Source organism: Andrographis paniculata, unplaced genomic scaffold (genome assembly GCF_009805555.1).
Source record: "Andrographis paniculata isolate CXL003 unplaced genomic scaffold, ASM980555v1 Contig30END, whole genome shotgun sequence".
Taxonomy (NCBI): Eukaryota; Viridiplantae; Streptophyta; class Magnoliopsida; order Lamiales; family Acanthaceae; genus Andrographis; species Andrographis paniculata.
This window is the reverse complement of record NW_026137563.1, coordinates 3,389,277-3,408,978: the sequence shown is the minus strand read 5'-3', so window position 1 is coordinate 3,408,978 and position 19,702 is coordinate 3,389,277. Positions and strand designations below refer to the sequence as shown.

The window sequence follows — 19,702 nt, the reverse complement described above, 5'->3', positions numbered from 1 at the left end:
ATCCATAAATGCTGGATGTGAAAAGTTGTCCAGTCATGAACCGGTGAACCATTACCCTACGTACAATCTCTGCAAACGTCAACCCATTCATTTATGAGACTTTTACCCTCTTCTTGAGAACATAATATCATGTCCACTATATGTTGTACAGTTATGATCAGAGAGACGAAAACTAACAAGCGTATATATACGGAGATTACAAAATTATAAAGTTCGCTGTGGGAAAGACAAGGAAGCTCAGGTCAACAAAACAAAATATTCTAATTTGGGCCTAATAATTTTTTATTGTATAAAGGCTCATGTAAGCTAAATGGGCTTGAAAGTAAATTTAATCTGGGCCCACTCCGAGTGGTTGAGTGGATTAGTATTAGTATTATTATTTTTACTATTAGTATTATTTTAATTGACCGTTCACTGGATTGGGTTACTTGCATTGGCGTACTTTCGACTGCTGACTTCCGTACACATACGCTGAAGATCATCGTCGTCGTTCTGAATCTGTGCCAGTCTTCTCCCTCCGGATTTCCTGTGTGTCTCCGAGAATTTTGGCTCGCGGGTGGGGAAAAGCTGCACAAATTGTGTCCTCACAGAAAAGAAATTGAAGATTGAGGAAGAGTCGAGAGTTCTACATCCGGTTCATGGATCTTGCTACACGCCGTTGTAATGCATCGCCTACCCCGAATTTTTGCGCATAGTTCCAACAGGCGGGAATCTGGAGTTGAAATAAGCTCCGGCGCGAGTTCTAGCTCGAGCAATCAAGCTGGAAAACCGAAGCGGAGGCTCGAACGGCTCAATGCGAAGAAGAACATTGATTACGAGTTCTCTCCTACTTCTACTGCTGGTTATTCATCTTCCTCGCACTACTCTTCTGAGGAATCACAGCGTACGCGCTCGCTCGAGTTGTATGAAGGCAAGACGAGCTTCCGCATGGATGGATTCGATGGTGAGTTTGAGGCTATCTGCGAAAGGTTAGGTTTTTCGGGGATTGATGATTTTGCTATACCTACAGAAGAGTACGATGCAATGAAGGTGAGATCTTCTTCTTCTCCTGTCGTGTTTAATAACACAATAGAGCATTATTTAATAGATCGGAAAACGGAAGCTAATTTCGATGAGGTAGTTGCGTTCTCGGCCGACGGCGGCGGTTCTGGTGCTGTTGATGCAGTCTGTCGAGATATTGAGGGAAATGATTTGTATGTGGGATTAGCGGAAACCAACGATTCTATTAGTAAGAATTGTAAAGAATCCTGTGATTATTCTGTTACTATGGATAGAAATAGAGCTAAATTTCTTGGTAGTGATGTGATGTTGAGCAATGATATCAGTGGAAGATTCAATGAACTACGTGGAAATGGTATCAAAGGTGTGCGGCCACCGGTGCTGGCACCGCCTCCTTCAATGTCGTTGCCCGTGATTGATAAAGATTGCTCGACGTGGGATATATTTAGATCATTTGCTCCAGACAGTGACACTAGCATTTCAAGGTTTGAAAGTGGATTTTGCTTTGATGAGGAAGGTGATCAGGAGAGGACTGATAATGAGGGCCAGGAGGAGGATCGGAGGAGAAGGACAATGGGGAGGCAAGATAGCTATGTCTTCTCAGGGTCATGTTCTTTCAACACAACTTCAAATGATGATGACTCTTCTAGTACCACAACGGACCCAACATCAAGTATTTCACCTAATGGAAGGTTTAGACCGCATATTATGGGATGGCAAAAGGGTGGACTCTTGGGTTGTGGATCCTTTGGATCTGTCTATGAAGGAATTTCTGAGTAAGCACCCTCTTTAATATGAATGGATTGTAAACACTCTTCCTTCATTAACTTTTAGTTTTCAATGTTAGTTTTGAGCATGGACCTCCTAAGAAATGCCTAGCCAATTTTAGTATGGAAAGCATGAATTAGTTGATTTATCCACTTCTGAAGATCTACATAATTGTAGGAAGAGACCTTGACATTCTAATGTGAAGAAAACTGAAGTTAGCCATGATTGTTGGAAAATTTTTGGAGTACTGAAATTATAAGAGATATTTTCTTGAAGTGAAAGTTTAATACAGTATGACGCAATTAGGAAAACTTTCATACTTGTTCTTGTCTCTCTTAAGTTTTATGCCTGATATAGATGGTATCAATCATTTTATTTTTAGCTTTTTTCTTTCATTCTATTTTTAGCTTAGTGCTTTAACTTCCTTGTTTGACTTGCTGCAGTGAAGGATTTTTTTTCGCTGTGAAGGAGGTATCTTTGCTTGATCAGGGAGATGAAGCGAAGCAACGAATTATTCAACTTGAACAGGTGTAGCTACATTAACTATGCTGTTTGCTCATCTGTCAACTTATTTCCTCCTTGTTATAATCACCAGCTGTATTCTAATTGTTTTTTCTTTTGTACCCGTATCTTTGCTTTCTGATCTGTTCAGGAAATTGCTCTGCTGAGTCAGTTTGAACATGAAAATATTGTCCAGTATTATGAAACGAAGAAGGTACCTGTCTTCTGCATTTGGTGTGCCATTTAGGGCCTTTAACCTGTGATCTATGAAATGATACCATTCCGGCCTCCTTCATCCAATCTTTATTTCCTAAATCCTGGTTACCCTGCTTTGAACTCATTTATTGAAATCAGATGACCAACTCCTTATATTGCAAGTCCACGGTCTTTCTTTTGATTAACATTGAAGATGTGCTGAAGATTTATGTATTTTAAATCTGCAGGATGAATCGCATCTCTATATTTTTCTTGAACTTGTTACTAAAGGCTCGCTTTTGAGCCTTTATCAGAAATATGTCCTCTGGGATTCTCAAGTATCTGCTTATACAAGGCAGATATTACACGGTTTGAAGTATCTGCATGACAGAAATGTGGTGCACAGGTGATCAAATTTAATCTAATATTTTGCAATTTTAAAACTGTGCTCCACCTGATTTTTTTGTTTTTTGGTTTTGGTACAATTGACGATGGGATTGGAATGTGCTTCATATATCTTTATTGATTGATTTGTGATTTTCCAGTGCTTATATATAATTCGGTTGATGCTTTCTTTTTCTGCCAGGGTACCCTAAAAGATACCCTATTAAGAATATTTCTCTTTGTGCTATATTTGCAACGGTTTACATTTTATGCTAATAATTGTTACCTTTCTATTCATGCAATTGTTAACTATCAGAGAAGAAAAGATTAGACTATACTTCTGTGGATTGGCATTTTCTGACTGCAAAAGAAGTTGTGCATTTCATTGTTCTAATATTCTCTTATCTTTTTGTCTCTTGAGCAGAGATATCAAATGTGCAAATATATTGGTGGGCGCAGATGGTTTGGTGAAACTAGCAGATTTTGGTCTTGCAAAGGTTTTGTCTCTTTACCTTTCTTTCTACTTTAAATGCCTTTCATTTCATTCAACGGTAATCTATATTTTTTGTTTATATTGTTCGTATCATATTGTGATTGAATGGTTGTTCAGGCGACTAAATTGACTGATGTGAATTCTTGCAAAGGAACTGCATTCTGGATGGCTCCAGAGGTCTACCCCCTAACTCTATTTTTCAGCTAAAACCATGTCTAACTCTTAATTTATTCTTCAATAAATACACATAAGCAGATGTCTCATTGTTTTCTTTTTCTTCTTCTTATATTTGTGCTAGCTTTTGAAGATTATCTCTATGTGGCATGCAGGTTGTTGGGAACCTTAGCTATGGGCTTGCGGCAGATATTTGGAGCCTTGGATGTACTGTCTTGGAGATGCTAACGAGACGTTTCCCATACTCCAATTTTGAATGGGTGAGTATAATAAGCTCTTCAATTTGACTAACCATGTTGACTTCTGCCATGTTCTTGATTAGTTACCTGAATATATAACTAAAATTTGATAGTTGGGATCGTTGTCGCTTTCACCAGTTGAGTAAGAGTATCCTAAGAAATGGATAGCTACCATGTATCAAGAAAAGATCTCATGAATATCTAAAGTATTGTCGTATTTTCACTCAAAGCCAGATACAAACTTGATAATTCTTGTCTTATCTTACAAATAATACTGTGTCGTTTTGTTCAGAGATAATTCCAGTGTGCACTTGTTTTCATTTATTGATATTAGCTGCAGGATTAAGGTTTATGACATACATATCTAACACCTGTACTGGTTGATTGTCTCTTCATTATCACATCAACGCATGCCTAATTAAATGAAGTCCTATACCATAAATCCTCTCTAATTCTCTACTAGATATGATTTTGCTGAAGCTTAGCATGTTTTATTTCTCTCTTACACATCAGATGGCTGCATTATTCAAGATAGGGAATGGCGAAAGACCATCTGTTCCTGATTCTCTTTCCTACGATGCACGAGACTTCATACTTAAATGCCTACAAGTTGACCCAAGTTTACGACCAACTGCTGCACAGCTCCTGAATCATCCCTTTGTGAAGCAACCCTTACACTCCTTTTCAGGCTTTACATCTCCTCAAAGTTTTACAGGACAGCAGATTTAATCAACATATAGATTTTCATTCGACATCGAGGATGATTGCTTCTCTTCAATCTTCCATCGACTCTCCATGCGATGACGATTCTGGAGAATTTTCCCAAGACTGCTGAGGGAAGCTTTCTTTGTATCAGTGCTGCTGATCTTGTGCTCTTTTCATCCAAGGACATCAACACTGGTGTCTGTCTTTTGATAGTGACCTACATTTTTTCACAGTTAACGGTAACAGGGGATTGTAAAGATCCATTCAGCGACTACTGTAGTGACATATTTATATAGTTGCATAAATGCTTCTGTAACTATTTGTACCTTCTGCTCATGTTGCTTGCTGTACATATTTGTAATTAATAATATGATTCTTTGGTAATGCTGCATTTGGTATTGAAAACTCTATTGACTTATATACATGAATTATTTTTATTTTATTTTATCTTATTTAATGAATTATTATTATTATTGTTAAATTTGTAATTATACAGTAAAACTGCTTGCTTCTGCTTTCAGAACCACTCCCTGATGTATTTGTCAAAAAAGCACTTGAGGAGAAGGCAGCAATAAATATTTTTAAGAAGCAGAACCACCTTTTAGAAGCCAATCCAAGAGGGCTATGGACGATGGCTATCATTGTCACTGTGGCACACGATGTGGTAATCATGTCGCTATTGTAACAGTGAAATATAAATGGTTATTTGCAAAATGGCCCTCTGGTTCCGTGAAATTACGGTTTCATGCACTTCTTTCTCCCTGTATATATATATATGTATGAATGAAACGCCTGCAATAAAGCTAACGTGATGTTCGGACAGCCACGCTCCTCTCGTAACCCTTGAAATTCAACGAATCCCTTGTGCTCTATTTACTTGGCGTAGATGAGCGAGATACATTGAGAAAACTAGAGAAACAAGATCGTCGCCTTTTGTGATTTGCGCCCGCTCACATCGATTGTTTTTTACTTCCAGGTAACCCGAGCTTTTCGATTTATCGCAATCTTATTTTATCTTATTTTTTTGTTATGTTAATGTGCTCCGAAGGATATAATTTATGCGCTGAAGTTGAAGCAAAAATGAGAGGCCTTTCGGTTGAAAGTTTTGAATTTTTGGGTTCTTTGGCGTTCCTAGGGTATGGGTCTTTGAGAGGATTTTTTGAATGCAGATTTATTGTATATGAAAATACTTGTAGTTTTTTTGCGAACTGGTGTTTGATTTTGTTCTAGCTGGGTAGATCCTCGTGAAATTATTAAATGGGCAATCTCCCAATATTTATGATGCTTGAAGTTTAGTTTTTTAATCGTGGTGGAGGAGAAAATTACATCTTTGGGTATGCATTGCAGGGTGCTTTATTTAATATTCACCAGTTGACTTAGATTTAAGTAATTAGTTCAGTGAAGTGTATATGCCTTGAGTTGACGCCAATGATTTTGAAATGAAGTATTTCTGCCAACCACAAATTCTGATCTTTGGTATAGAAGAATTCATGAAGCAGTTTAGGCTCAAATCTGCGGTGTTTGTGGTCGATATGTTTGATATGAATTGCAAGTTTGCTTGATCTATCTTCTATGTTCTCTGACTGATGGTTACTTTTGCATGCTACATATACTTCAGGACTTGAAATGTATCGTAGTTTCATGAGATTTTTTAGGTAAATTCCACTTAAGTATTATTTGATTTCACCTGTTAATTCAACGAGCATTATATTGTTAAGTTTTTAGGTGAAATATATTCTGAATTTTGGGAACTGTCTTTTGATTGAATTATGTTGTGGCATTGTTTGCTTCACATTGTCCGCTTGCTAAATTATTGTTGGCGATGTCCTTTCATTAAGCCTCAATGGCCAAATCCAAGATGCTGGACCGAAAATCTGATTCTAACCACCATGGGATCAGTCTACGCAAGTTATCATCTCGACACATGAAAGTTTTTGAAGATTCCCACCATGAGAAAAGACGAGTAGCAGCATCAGAAAAGAAAGAGTGGGAAGATGCACGATGCTCAGTCTGCTTGGAGTTTCCTCACAATGCAGTTCTCTTACTCTGTTCCTCTTATGACAAGGGTTGCCGTCCTTACATGTGTGCCACTAGCCATCGATATTCCAATTGTCTTGAACAGTATAGGAAAGCCTACACTAAGGTTTCCTCAGACAAGAGCACACCACCATTTGAAGGGGCGACCAGTGATATAGCCCTCTTGGAGGAATCAAGTTTGCCCAATGCAAAGAGTGAGATGCCAGAACTTCCATGTCCACTTTGCCGTGGTCAGGTTAAAGGCTGGACAGTGTTAGAACCTGCGCGCAAGTACTTTAATAGAAAGAAGCGCACCTGTATGCAAGATTGCTGCTTGTTTGTTGGTTCCTACAAAGAACTTAGGAAGCATGTGAAGGTGGAGCATCCTCTAGGACGCCCTCGAGATGTTGACCCTTCACATGTAGAGAAATGGAAGAAGCTCGAGGATGAGAGAGAACTCAGTGATGTGTTCAGCTCAATTAGATCTACCATGCCGGGGGCAATTGTCATCGGTGACTATGTACTAGAGAGGAGCCATCATGGATTTCCGAGGGACTTTGGCGGCCATGACTATTTGGATGCGCCCTTCTTTAGATTCCCTGCATTCAATAACCGCTGGAGCAGCCCCACAATTACTCCTGATTTCTTTGACAGCGATTATGAAGCCCTTGATGATGATATCAGCAGGCTTGGAGCTCGAGTTGCATCTAGGCGCCATGGAAACAATGCTTCCCGTATGGCGCGCCCCCGTGCGAGATTGTGGGTTGCAAGGCGCACAAGAAGACTTAGAGATGGCAACTAAGTTGCTGCGAAGGAAGGTACCCAAACCCAAGCATTTCTGATCCTCTTTATGGTTTCAAATAATATTGATACAGTACCAATGGGACTTGAAAAAATATGGTATTATTATTGTTATTACTTGCTGCATATGATTTATAGTAGTGCTTGGGGGTGTTGATCTTGGCAGTTGCTGGAATTATGATTTTAGGTGTTGGAAGGGTCGATTTCATTTCATCGGATCATCCTCCCTTATGATTATTATTATTATTATTATCATTATTGTTTGGATAGCTCCTTGCTATTTATATTAATATTGTTAATCCTTAGCTGCTGTGCTGATGAGGAAGAGAAAGAGGAGGATAGTAGGTGTAGCTAGCTAGGCTAGTTGGTGTATTTCTTTCATTTTCATGTTCATACTCTGCAACCTTTTGTGGATTCATGGTTGGGTCTCACTTGTACCATTGCTATTTGGTTGGTTTGTGTTCAATCCTTGGAGGCTTTACTATACTATACTATACTAGACTGGAGGGATTGAATAGAGCTATATGTATGTGTGTATGCATGTATTATATGTAGCTTCTTCTGTTAGGATTGGTTGCTTATTCATTACTATGCCTATGAGGTAATTGATTAGAAGAAAATAAAAATAAATAGATGCCTAATAGGTTGAGTGGACGAGGAGATCACCCTCCCTACTAACTACAAGTGGCCCGGGCCAGTTTGTTTCGTGTCTTAAGCCTTCACCACTAACACTACAAATTAGCTATAATAACTTTCCAGAATGTTATCACTGTTAGTTATTATTAGCATTTGTATTCATATTGATATTGATAATTGTTACTTTCATTTTCAATGGTGTCGGCCCTCCTCCATCCTCTCCGTGACTTTTTGTTTTTATTATTCTTTTCTTTTCTTTGCCATCCTTTCGATGACATTTTGGAGGGCAACGCAATAAATAGATAGATAGAGCAAGACTTTGCAGATTTTCGTATTATTTTTATTATATATATATATATTTAAAAATGAATGTTTATAACATGAATTTAATACTTTATTCATTTTTATTGTCTATAAAATAATACTACAAATTTGAGAATATTTTCAAAATGTGTACAAGTAAGTTTGGTATGTTTGTTCGGTTAGGTTAGGTTATGTTAGAAATTTGATGGGTGAAGGCGAAAATGACATATGTCAGTCCAGATTTATGTATGTCATTGAACGCCACGGCTCTTCTTGCGATTTTTACTTATTAGTTGCATTTATTTTTCGCGTATATATTTGTGGCCTCTATTATATTGGATTTCCATTTTATTTATTTACATAAAATATCTTACACATATATACACTAGACATGCTGATGGTTGCTTGTCTTATTGCACGCACATGTAACACATCAATCTTGAACGATACTTCTCGATAATTATGCAATTTTACTTTTTGGCCACAAATACTTATATAGCATTTATGTAAGTATAAAAAATAATATTTTATATTACTAAATAATATAATATAAATATTATATATCAAGTAAGAGAATTTTATAAAAAATAAAAATTTAAGAAAATATTTGAATAAACATCCACATTATACCTACATAAACGTCGAAGCCCATAGTACAAACAAACGTTTTATATATACACAGATAACAAAGAAGGAACAATAATCAATTAAAGGGTTTGGAGTTGGCCTATCCAATCATAGTGTAGTATTCATTAATAAGTCACTCGATCACTTCACTGCTTAATTTGATTCCCATGGAGGAGGAGAAGAGGACAACAGTAGTAACCGTGGTCGGCGCCGGACCGTCGGGGCTGGCCATGGCGGCGTACCTCCACCACCTCTCCATCCCGTACACACTCCTCGAACGAGAAGACTGCTTCGCCTCCCTCTGGCAAAAGTATGCCTACGACCGCCTTCATCTCCACCTCACTAAGAAAATCTGTCAGCTCCCATTAATGGAAATGCCCCAATCTTACCCTAAATACCCTTCCAGAACCCAATTCCTCGCCTACCTGAACGACTACGTCTCCGCCTTCCAAATCCGCCCAATCTACCACCGCCACGTGGTCATGGCCGACTACGACGAGGCCGCCGCCGAATGGACCGTCAAGGCAAGGAATTCGGCGTCGGAGCAAGAGGAATTCGAGGTTTACCGGTCGCGGTTTCTGGTGGTCGCCACCGGAGAATCGTGCGATCCACGCTTGCCGGAGGTGGAGGGTTTGTCTGATTTCCGGGGAGAGGTTCTGCACTCGACCAGGTACAAGAATGGTAAGAAATTTCAAGGAAAGAACGTTTTGGTTGTCGGGAGCGGCAATTCGGGCATGGAGATCGCCTTCGACCTCGCTAACTGTGGCGCCAAGACCTCCATCCTTGTCCGAAGCCCGGTACAGTGCTGCTGCTTGTTATGTTAACACTTTCAATTTAAAATTAATCGGTTAATTATATATATATATATATATATATGCATGTATATGATGTAGACGCATATATTGCCGAGGTGGGTGATGAATGCAAATGCTTTATATTTTCTGTTCAAGCATTTGCCTCTACATTGGGTGGAGTGGGTGGTGGTAATGACCTGCAGATTAGCTTTTGGAGACTTGACCAAATATGGAATTGAAAGACCCAAAGAAGGGCCCTTTACAGTGAAGATGAAGTACGGAAGGTTTCCCATCATCGATGTCGGAACAGTTGAGAAGATCAAGTCCGGAGAAATTCAGGTGCTGCCGGCGGTAATAAAAACCATTAAGCCCAATAACACTGTTCTGCTTCAGAACGGGAAGGAATATCCATTTGATGTCATCATTTTCGCCACAGGCTTCAAAAGATCTACCAAGCAGTGGCTCAAGGTTTTATTTATTTCTTTTAAAATATAGATATTTTTTGGTGAATTAATTATTATTGGGCTGAAAATGAGAAAACCCAATTTTGCAGGAGGATTATGGGCTGTTAAATGATGATGGGTTTTCGTTTAACGGCCCAAACTACTGGAAAGGTAAAAATGGGCTGTACAGTGTTGGGCTTGCTCGTAAAGGATTTCCTGGATCATCACAGGATGCCCGAAATGTAGCCAATGACATCAAGGCCCAACTCTGACTGTTCCTTTAGTACTTTAGTTGTGTCTGGTTATTGTTATTGTTATTATTATTAAAATAATATGGATTAATAGTAATATTAGTAGTTTTAAATATATGTGATTATTATGTTGTATTTTGAAGTAATATGTTTCTGTATAAATAATATGGATTAATGGGTTTCTTCAAGAATGAATTTTTATTGTTAATAAGACATGGAGCAATTAATTGAATTAGTATTAAAGGAGCATCTGGTCAAAGATTCCCCACAATTTTATTGCAACTTTTCGTGGTGATCATATTTTCACATACTGTAGTCTGTAGTCGGAATTGAAAAAGACTAGAGTGAGATAGATTCCTTAGCACGTGCTGACGTTTTGGTTGGTATATTCCAATAATTTATTTCATCAATAATAATCATTTTGATTTTAAAGCTGAGAGTGGCTCCTATCCTATGGCTAGGGGCAGACAGTTGGATATTGAAATCTAGGATCTATTCTACTCAAGAAAAAAATAAATCACTTATTTTTATTTTCTTATAGTATTTGTTTATAACTCATCCAATCAATAAAATAAAATATATATATTTTTTATGGAATTATAAATTAATCAACAACAGCATGTTTATATTATAATTAATATATTATTATGTGGTTTGAAATTAGCACGAAATTTATTGGAGGATTTGTCAAAAATAAAAAATAATCATAATCATTCCTCTTATAATAAAATTTTATGTAGTAGTATATTATATATCTTATCTGCATGTTGCCTTATTTATTGTCATAAATTTTGTATGTATAAAATATTATACTCCGATCCATGTAGTTTTTGTCAATATAATGATAACTTATACTATAATAAAATTTACACATATTCATAAGTCTAAGCCTGTGCTTTGTTTGAGTGTGTTGTTTCCATTTGTGTGTTTATATATAAATATATATATATATATATATTAGTATTTTTAAATATAAAATTAAAAAATAAATAGTAAATATACATCACACGCACAAGAACAAACCAATTGGTTACTGTGTTTGACAAATGATAATTAAATAATTTGAGAGGAATATCACTACTCTTCAAATATATGAAAAATCATTTTGTTTCGATCGACCCAGGTTTGGTTATAAAACTGTCCTTGCTATTAATTATTTATCAACTATTAATTATTTAATCATGATTTCATTCTATTTCCACCAGATTAGGGCATTACTTTTAAAAGATATGTATAGGGAGAAAGATTATTTAATTTTTAAAAATATATATGTCGTGATTGATTAATAAGTTATATAAGGAAGTAGTAAATGTTACATTACAAACTAAAAGCATAAAATTCTTTCTTCTTTAACTAATAAAAAACAAATAAATAATTATTTTTGTGTCCTAATACCCTAAAAGCTTCGACAACTCAATAAAAATTTATAGCAATTATTGTGTAATTAGTAATTAATTGAACGTAGGAAATGGATAAGACAAGGTGTGGCTTCGGTGCGTTTTTCCCCCACAAGATATATGTCACGTCAAATATCTTCCATGCCTTTTTATTTGATTTATTTATTTATAAAATTGTAGTAAGATATATTTTTTAAATTCTTCATATATCATATTGGCCAAATGAATTACATATCAAACCTTCTTAGATTTTTTTATTTTTGTTGGAGTTCTGAATTTAATTTTTTTCCAAACTAATATTTTAATTAAAAATATATTACTCCATAATTTTATTTAAAATTGTAATTGTTAAATATGTAAAAACTGAGATATAGTATAAAAAGATCATACCCAATTTTATTTTTTCAAAAATAAAATGTTAAAAGAACTAATAAAAAGTAATCAATCTATTAATGTGTTAGTTGATTTTAATTTATAATAATAAGAGTAAAAGGAAAATAAGGCGTGGGTAAAATTAGTTTGAAAGATTATTATTAATCATTTATTAAATGACGATTATATAAGTGAATGTTAATGCATTGTGCTACTTCCAATAGTATTTATCAAATGAGTGATCATATATCTATTACTATATATATGTGTAATTAATTGATGTAGTTAGTATACATAAAAGAAATTAAAGTTTTTATCATTTTTTTAAAGTGAAGATAAATATAAATGTCTTGATTGACATGAAAATATTGAAATGACTTAGTGAAGAAAATAGATTATGTGAAAAAGAATAGATGAATATAGTATTTTAAATAATAAAATGGATATTAAATTTCATATTTAAAAGATAAAGATAAAAATTTGTTAATAAAAAATGGGTTTTTTAAAAAAAAAAAATCAAAAAATAAATAGTAAAATATAATCACATTTTTACTATACTCTCACTCTACTATTTTCTACGAGTTTAAAACATTATACAAAAAAACCATTAATATTATTACTTTATTATTTTCTATAGGAAAAACATTATATATATCTTAGATACTTTAAAAAATAATGCCTTTTTGTATTTATAAATATATATATATATATATATATTGTAATTTTAAACTATAGAATTTCTATTACAAGTGTCCATAATACTTATATAAACTTATTAATATTATTCATTGACACTTGACAGAGAGTTATGATTCCTACTCATGTATTAAACTATAATACTAATGAAAGATTAATTATTTGAGCCCTCTCTTAATCTTCGTGGTGTACGTATCATAATGACTTTTCAACAGTTTTATTTAATTTAAGTAAGTCTATGGACGCTATTTCCCTACTCACAGTCACAATTTGACAAAACTTTGCACTTGATGAATAAATCCTTGGCTCCCATGCTACCTAAATTTGGATCCATACCGACTTGCATCTGTGTAACCACTTCAATTTCATCACCTTCTTTTCTGCCACATACGTGACGTGTCCTCCACACCTTCATACATTTTTATTTAAATCATATATACCATGAAATAAAATTAAATTAAACATGAGACAGACACGCATTTTTTGAAATAATTTACTAGTGCACAGTTACACGCTCGATCGCATTAATCAAATCAATATACATATATTCACTGTGTTGAGCTGAGGGATTCCACAAATATCTTCTCTCTTTTAAAAATTTATATATACATATATAAAATAATTGTGGATGAAATAAAATTAAACAAAAAAAAAAAAAAGAAACGATTTAATTATTATTATTAGTATTATTATTATTATTATTATTATTATTATTATTATTATTATTATTATTATTATATGGGAGTGTAAGTGCAGAAGGGCTAAAGTGACTCCAGGCTTCACGAAAAGGCGAGTGGCTCCTGAGACACGAATTGGTTCCATTTCCATTACAAAGGCAAACCGGCCGCCGCCCAAACATAGTAATTTTGACCCTTCCCTAGTTCGCGCCAACTGCGCTGCAGGTTTTATTTAGGTAATAACCAAACCAACTGTACACATACACATACACACACATACACATACACATACACATACACTTGCATGCTTTGCATGCGACGCGATGACCCTTCCCCAAATACAAACGTGAATTGGGCAGGGCAGGGCAGGCGCCAGCTGTGCCCGTCTGCCCGGCTTTCCTTCCTAGTATATATAACCAAAACCAAACCACCACAGATCTGAAATTACACATTTACCCTTACCCGCCCATTGCCTTGCCCCAAAACAAACCATTTGGCCGTTGGAGATCCCATGCGCCGCTTCACAATTCACCTTAATTTAATTTGCCCCTACCCCGAATCTATGAATGAATGTATATTGTACATTCTGTACTTTTTATTCACAATAAAATATTTTATTTTTTATTTTATTTCTTCTGCCCACCATTTACCAATACAATACTAATTACCATAGCTTCTATTATTGTGCTCTTCCTAATTAATTTTTTGCAGGCCCCACCATTTCTGTATTTTACTAATCCATTGTTAGTCGCCTTATTCTTGGCCTTCACATGTATTAGTAATAGTTGGTGGTGGGATCTTCATCTTGTGTAATAAAATTTTAGTTTCTTTGGGAATCTTCTGCGACTATGTTGGAATCTAATTTTATTTAATTCGCAAGTCAATTTTATTTTGCCTTTCTTTCTGTCGTCCAGTATTACATTTCCTTTTATATACGCATGTTCATTCCAAATCAACTGGTCCTGGTCTTGTGTTAGTCAATTATCTGCATTAAAAATACATATGGTATTAAATAAAATACACGTATAGCTTAATTAGTCTCATATATCGTCACATTATATTATTCTACGTACCCTACCCTATATAGTTATGCAAGTGTCACTATATATATATATATATATATATTTTTTTTTTTTTATGAATATTACAGGAAATGTATAATTAATTTTATACACCGTACAACTAACATTGCAAGTATAATAACATCACTCGTAGACGAGGTCTACGCTTTTCCAGATATATATATATATATATATGTAAATATCGTAATTGGATTTAGACATATATATTAGTTTTTTGTCAAATGAAAATATCTGGCCCGTAGGATTATTTCCCAAAGCTGTGGGTGTAACGCATATTATTAAATTAATGGGCACTTGCAGGCAATTACGTAAAACGTGCAAGTAGGCCTCTACGTGCGTTGCTCGCTTCTATGATAACATATATAATTTTTATTTATGAAGCGTAAATAAATAATTATATGTATAATTTTTCAATCCCTATTAAAACCGATAATTAATGATAACACTGCCAAACCAACTCTACACAGATGTATATTTGGGGATGAAAATTCTAACTCCTAAAAAAGTGTGTCTAAATTACGTAACTATCTTTACGAAAAAATCATTACCACGTACCCATATATGCAGCAAGAGTATATTTATAAATTTGTGTATGTGAATAAATTTTAAAGTTAATTTAACCTAGTGCCAACTCCAACAGTAGATGCCATCACTTGTCAACTGAAGTAATTTCCTAAAGGACAGGAATTAAGATTAACAATGACAAATTTTCTTACAATTAAGATAGACGGTAAGAAACAACCAAAACCACTGGCGCCGCCACTGCCCGAGGCACAGCTTCACCTCCCCTGGGCTCAACCCTGCTGCAAAGTGCAAATTGCAATTGCACCTAAACTTATCATTTTATTTTTTATTCAAGAATTATGTCATTCTATACATAAAGTGATGGCTCACGGGGTGGACCCATCTCCTTAGATCTTTACAAAATATTTTTGTCAAGAGGAATAGTCCCCACTGAATTTCTATATAAGCTGCCCCCCGTTCTCTGAAACATTCCCACCACCAAGGAAAACAAAATAAATAAAATCAAATATTGTCTGTGAAGAGAAGCGAATCGAGCTTCCTTCCTCCCCGTTCATCCACCCACCCACGCCGCCGCCAACCACCACTGCGACGTGCGACATGGCGGCCTCCGTCGAGAACAGGCAATTCGGTCGCCTCGAACCGGGTTTGCCCGGGGTGGTCCGGCAATTCAATGGGCCCAACAACACCCACCGCCGGGCCGGTTCCCCGGTTCGAGGCTACAATTTCCCACAAAAACCCCTCGTCGGCGATTCTAGATTCGAGTATTCCTCGAGCGATGAGGATGACGACGACGACGACGAAAATAATTATTCTTCCATCATAAAGAAGGGAAACGCCGAGGTGGAACCCTCGATTCTCGATCCGCGCGACGAGAACACCGCCGACAATTGGGTGGAGCGCAACCCCTCCATGGTCCGCCTCACCGGAAAACACCCATTCAACGCGGAGGCGCCGCTGCCGAGGCTGATGCACCACGGCTTCATCACGCCGGTTCCTCTCCACTACGTCCGCAACCACGGACCGGTCCCGAAGGCGTTGTGGGAGGAATGGGCGGTCGAGGTCACCGGTCTGGTGAAAAAGCCGATGCGGTTCACCATGAACCAGCTGGTGACGGAGTTCCCGAGCAAGGAATTCCCCGTCACACTCGTGTGCGCCGGAAACCGCCGCAAGGAGCAAAACATGTTCAAGCAGACCATCGGGTTCAACTGGGGCGCCGCCGGGATTTCCACCACGGTGTGGCGGGGCGTGCCTCTACGCGCGCTGCTGAAACGGTGCGGAATCATGTCCAAGAAGAAGGGCGCCCTGAACGTCTGCTTCGAAGGGGCTGAGGATCTCCCCGGCGGCGGCGGCGGCGGCGGTTCCAAATACGGCACGAGTCTGAAGAAGGAAATTGCGATGGATCCTTCCAGGGATATCATACTGGCTTACATGCAAAATGGCGAAAGACTGACGCCGGATCACGGATTTCCGGTGAGGATGATTATTCCGGGATTCATCGGCGGGAGAATGGTGAAGTGGTTGAAGCGCATCATTGTCACTACACAAGAATCCGACTGTTATTACCATTATAAGGACAACAGGGTTCTCCCTTCCCATGTTGATGCTGAACTTGCAAACGCAGAAGGTATGGTATATTGGTATATACAGTGCTATTAATTATCCATATAGGAGTAGTATATTGTGTGTTATTTGATTGAATTGATTGGTGCAGCTTGGTGGTACAAGCCTGAGCACATCATAAACGAGTTGAACATCAACTCGGTCATTACCACACCGTGTCATGAGGAGATACTGCCCATCAACTCGTGGACTACTCAGAGACCTTACACGTTGAGGGGTTACGCCTATTCAGGTAAAATTAAAGGATAAATATTACTATAATTAAAATAGGAGTGTCTAATATATAATCAAATTCCATGTTATCCCCCGCCTGCTTCCTGCATCACACGATATGCATAGGTGTTTAAGTTCATGCATCGTATAATAGTCGCCCAGTTCACAGTATTTCTGCAAAAGATTCCTGGTTTCAGTTTGCTACGTGGCACTGAAACCGTGAGCTAGTATTATACAGGTGCACCGCATCTACAAAATTTCCAGTGTATTAAAATAATCAATTAATTTTGGGCTTTTGAGTCTATATTTGCTGCTACAAGCACAAATAAATCTCTTGAATATATATAAAAAGTAATTAGCAGCACCATAGTCATAGGCATGTATGTGTATATGGATGGATGAATAACGGCAAATTGATTAATGCGCAGGGGGCGGGAAGAAAGTGACGAGAGTAGAGGTGACGATGGACGGCGGCGAGACATGGCAGATATGCGACCTGGACCATCAGGAGAAGCCCAACAAGTACGGCAAGTACTGGTGCTGGTGCTTCTGGTCCCTCGAGGTCGAGGTTCTCGACCTCCTCGGCGCCAAGGAGATCGCCGTCCGGGCCTGGGACGAAACCCTCAACACCCAGCCGGAGAAGCTCATCTGGAATCTCATGGTATGTATATATATATATATATATATATACACACAGCTTGATTCTTGTGAAATGCTGGTTACAATTATGTATTGACTCGCAATTACTGATGCAGGGGATGATGAACAACTGCTGGTTTCGGGTCAAGACCAACGTCTGCAAACCGCACCGGGGAGAGATCGGAATCGTGTTCGAGCATCCGACGCAGCCCGGCAACCAATCCGGCGGATGGATGGCGAAGGAGCGCCACTTGGAGAAATCGTCCAACGAGAATCAATCCTTGAAGAAGAGTTTATCTTCGCCGTTCATGAACACCGTCTCCAAAATGTACTCCGTCTCCGAAGTTAAGCGCCACAACTCGCCGGAATCTGCTTGGATCATCGTCCACGGCCACGTCTACGACTGCACGCGCTTCCTTAAAGACCACCCCGGTGGAACCGACAGCATCCTCATCAACGCCGGCACCGACTGCACCGAGGAATTCGACGCCATACATTCCGATAAGGCCAAGAAAATGCTGGAGGATTATAGAATTGGGGAACTCATCACTACGGGCTACGCGTCGGCTGATGATTCGTCGCCGAACAACTCCGTACACGGCGCGACCAGTCTTCTGCATCTGGCGCCGATCAAAGAGGCGGCGCCGGCGAGGATGGTGGCGCTGGTGCCCCGCCAGAAAATCCCCTGCAAACTCGTCGACAAAATTTCGATTTCTCACGATGTGAGGATATTCCGATTCGCATTGCCTAGTGAAGATCAAGTGCTGGGATTACCTGTGGGGAAGCACATTTTCATCAGCGCCACCATAGACGATAAGCTCTGTATGCGAGCGTACACGCCGTCGAGCAGCATCGACACCGTCGGCTACTTCGAGCTCGTTGTGAAGGTGTACTTCAAAGGCGTCCACCCAAAATTCCCCAACGGCGGCCTAATGTCGCAGCATCTCGATTCTCTGGAGCTCGGTTCCTTCATCGACGTGAAAGGACCGCTCGGCCACATCGAGTACAACGGAAAAGGCTATTTCACAGTGCACGGCAAACAGAAGTTTGCTAAGAAACTAGCGATGATCGCCGGCGGCACCGGGATCACTCCGATCTACCAGGTTATGCAAGCGATTATGAAGGATCCAGAGGACACAACCGAGATGTACGTGGTGTACGCAAATCGGACGGAGGATGACATTCTTCTGCGAGAAGAGCTCGACTCCTGGGCGGAGAAATTCCCCGACAGAGTCAAGGTTTGGTATGTTATTGAGAAGAGTATCAAGGAGGAGGAATGGAAGTACAGCTTGGGATTCATTACCGAGAATATCTTGCGAGAGCACATTCCAGCGTCGCCGGAGGATGCTCTGGCGTTGGCCTGCGGGCCGCCGCCGATGCTGCAATTTGCGGTCAACCCTAATTTGGAGAAGATGGGGTATGATACGAAGGAATCTTTATTGGTATTTTAGAAAAATGAATATTAATTATATATTAATTGGGGAGGGCAAAACCGTAAATCTGTATTCATTACCTTATGTAAATAAGTGTAGTGTGTTAGTGTTATATAATGATCTCCGGGTGGTGCTCAGATTGTAATTCCATGTTTCTTTCATTTCATTTCATGTCCATTAGTTAGTAATAAATAATCAATCCTAGTATAAGTATTCATTAATCTATACATTATTGTTTTCAATCAAAATGTGATGTACTAACATACGCTAATATGAATTTTACATCATGTCCAGCACTCAGCAATCACACAAAATAAATAAATAAATAAATTTAATGCTTCTATATTCCATGACATATAAATCAATGGAATATTCACTAGATGCTGCTGCTGCTGTGTGCAAAATGATTGAATATTCTTTCGACAACCACATTATTAACTCTTGTCGCTTTCCCACTCTCTGCATCTATTCATTGGCATGCTTATTTAATTATTATATTAATGTTACTTAAATTCAGCAATTAAATCGTAACATTGATTCATTCCTGATCCACCCTGCACGGATTAATGGAAATAAAATTCCTTTAAATGGTTACTTCAAAAATTTATTTCATTGTTTAATATTTTTTATTAAAAAATAAATATAAATTTGAATGAAAAATGTTAACATTTTTTATAAATAGAAATTAAATTTGGATGGAGGGAAGAAACAGAATCATT

At 37.8% G+C, this 19,702-nt stretch overlaps 4 protein-coding genes across 4 annotated transcripts; all 4 read left to right on the top strand.

The window, feature by feature from the left end:
* Positions 1–419: 419 nt before the first annotated feature.
* Positions 420–4,849, top strand: LOC127246786 (mitogen-activated protein kinase kinase kinase 1-like). The gene is made up of 8 exons (XM_051268345.1): positions 420–1,775; positions 2,211–2,295; positions 2,420–2,482; positions 2,712–2,869; positions 3,272–3,344; positions 3,458–3,517; positions 3,670–3,774; positions 4,267–4,849. The coding sequence occupies exons 1-8, from the start codon at positions 664–666 to the stop codon at positions 4,480–4,482; spliced, it is 1,872 nt and encodes a 623-aa protein (XP_051124302.1). The 5' UTR covers positions 420–663; the 3' UTR covers positions 4,483–4,849.
* Positions 4,850–5,239: 390 nt separating this feature from the next.
* On the top strand, positions 5,240–7,741 carry LOC127246946 (uncharacterized). Its single transcript, XM_051268617.1, has 2 exons — positions 5,240–5,434; positions 6,297–7,741. The coding sequence occupies exon 2, from the start codon at positions 6,302–6,304 to the stop codon at positions 7,274–7,276; it is 975 nt and encodes a 324-aa protein (XP_051124574.1). The 5' UTR covers positions 5,240–5,434; positions 6,297–6,301; the 3' UTR covers positions 7,277–7,741.
* A 1,122-nt stretch (positions 7,742–8,863) lies between these two features.
* Positions 8,864–10,524, top strand: LOC127246956 (probable indole-3-pyruvate monooxygenase YUCCA10). The gene is made up of 3 exons (XM_051268634.1): positions 8,864–9,638; positions 9,735–10,103; positions 10,189–10,524. Exons 1-3 carry the CDS (start codon positions 9,009–9,011, stop codon positions 10,348–10,350), a joined length of 1,161 nt encoding a protein of 386 aa, XP_051124591.1. The 5' UTR covers positions 8,864–9,008; the 3' UTR covers positions 10,351–10,524.
* A 5,004-nt stretch (positions 10,525–15,528) lies between these two features.
* LOC127246988 (nitrate reductase [NADH]-like) lies at positions 15,529–19,149 on the top strand. Its single transcript, XM_051268680.1, has 4 exons — positions 15,529–16,702; positions 16,790–16,930; positions 17,340–17,572; positions 17,667–19,149. Exons 1-4 carry the CDS (start codon positions 15,676–15,678, stop codon positions 18,999–19,001), a joined length of 2,736 nt encoding a protein of 911 aa, XP_051124637.1. The 5' UTR covers positions 15,529–15,675; the 3' UTR covers positions 19,002–19,149.
* The last annotated feature ends 553 nt before the right edge of the window (positions 19,150–19,702 follow it).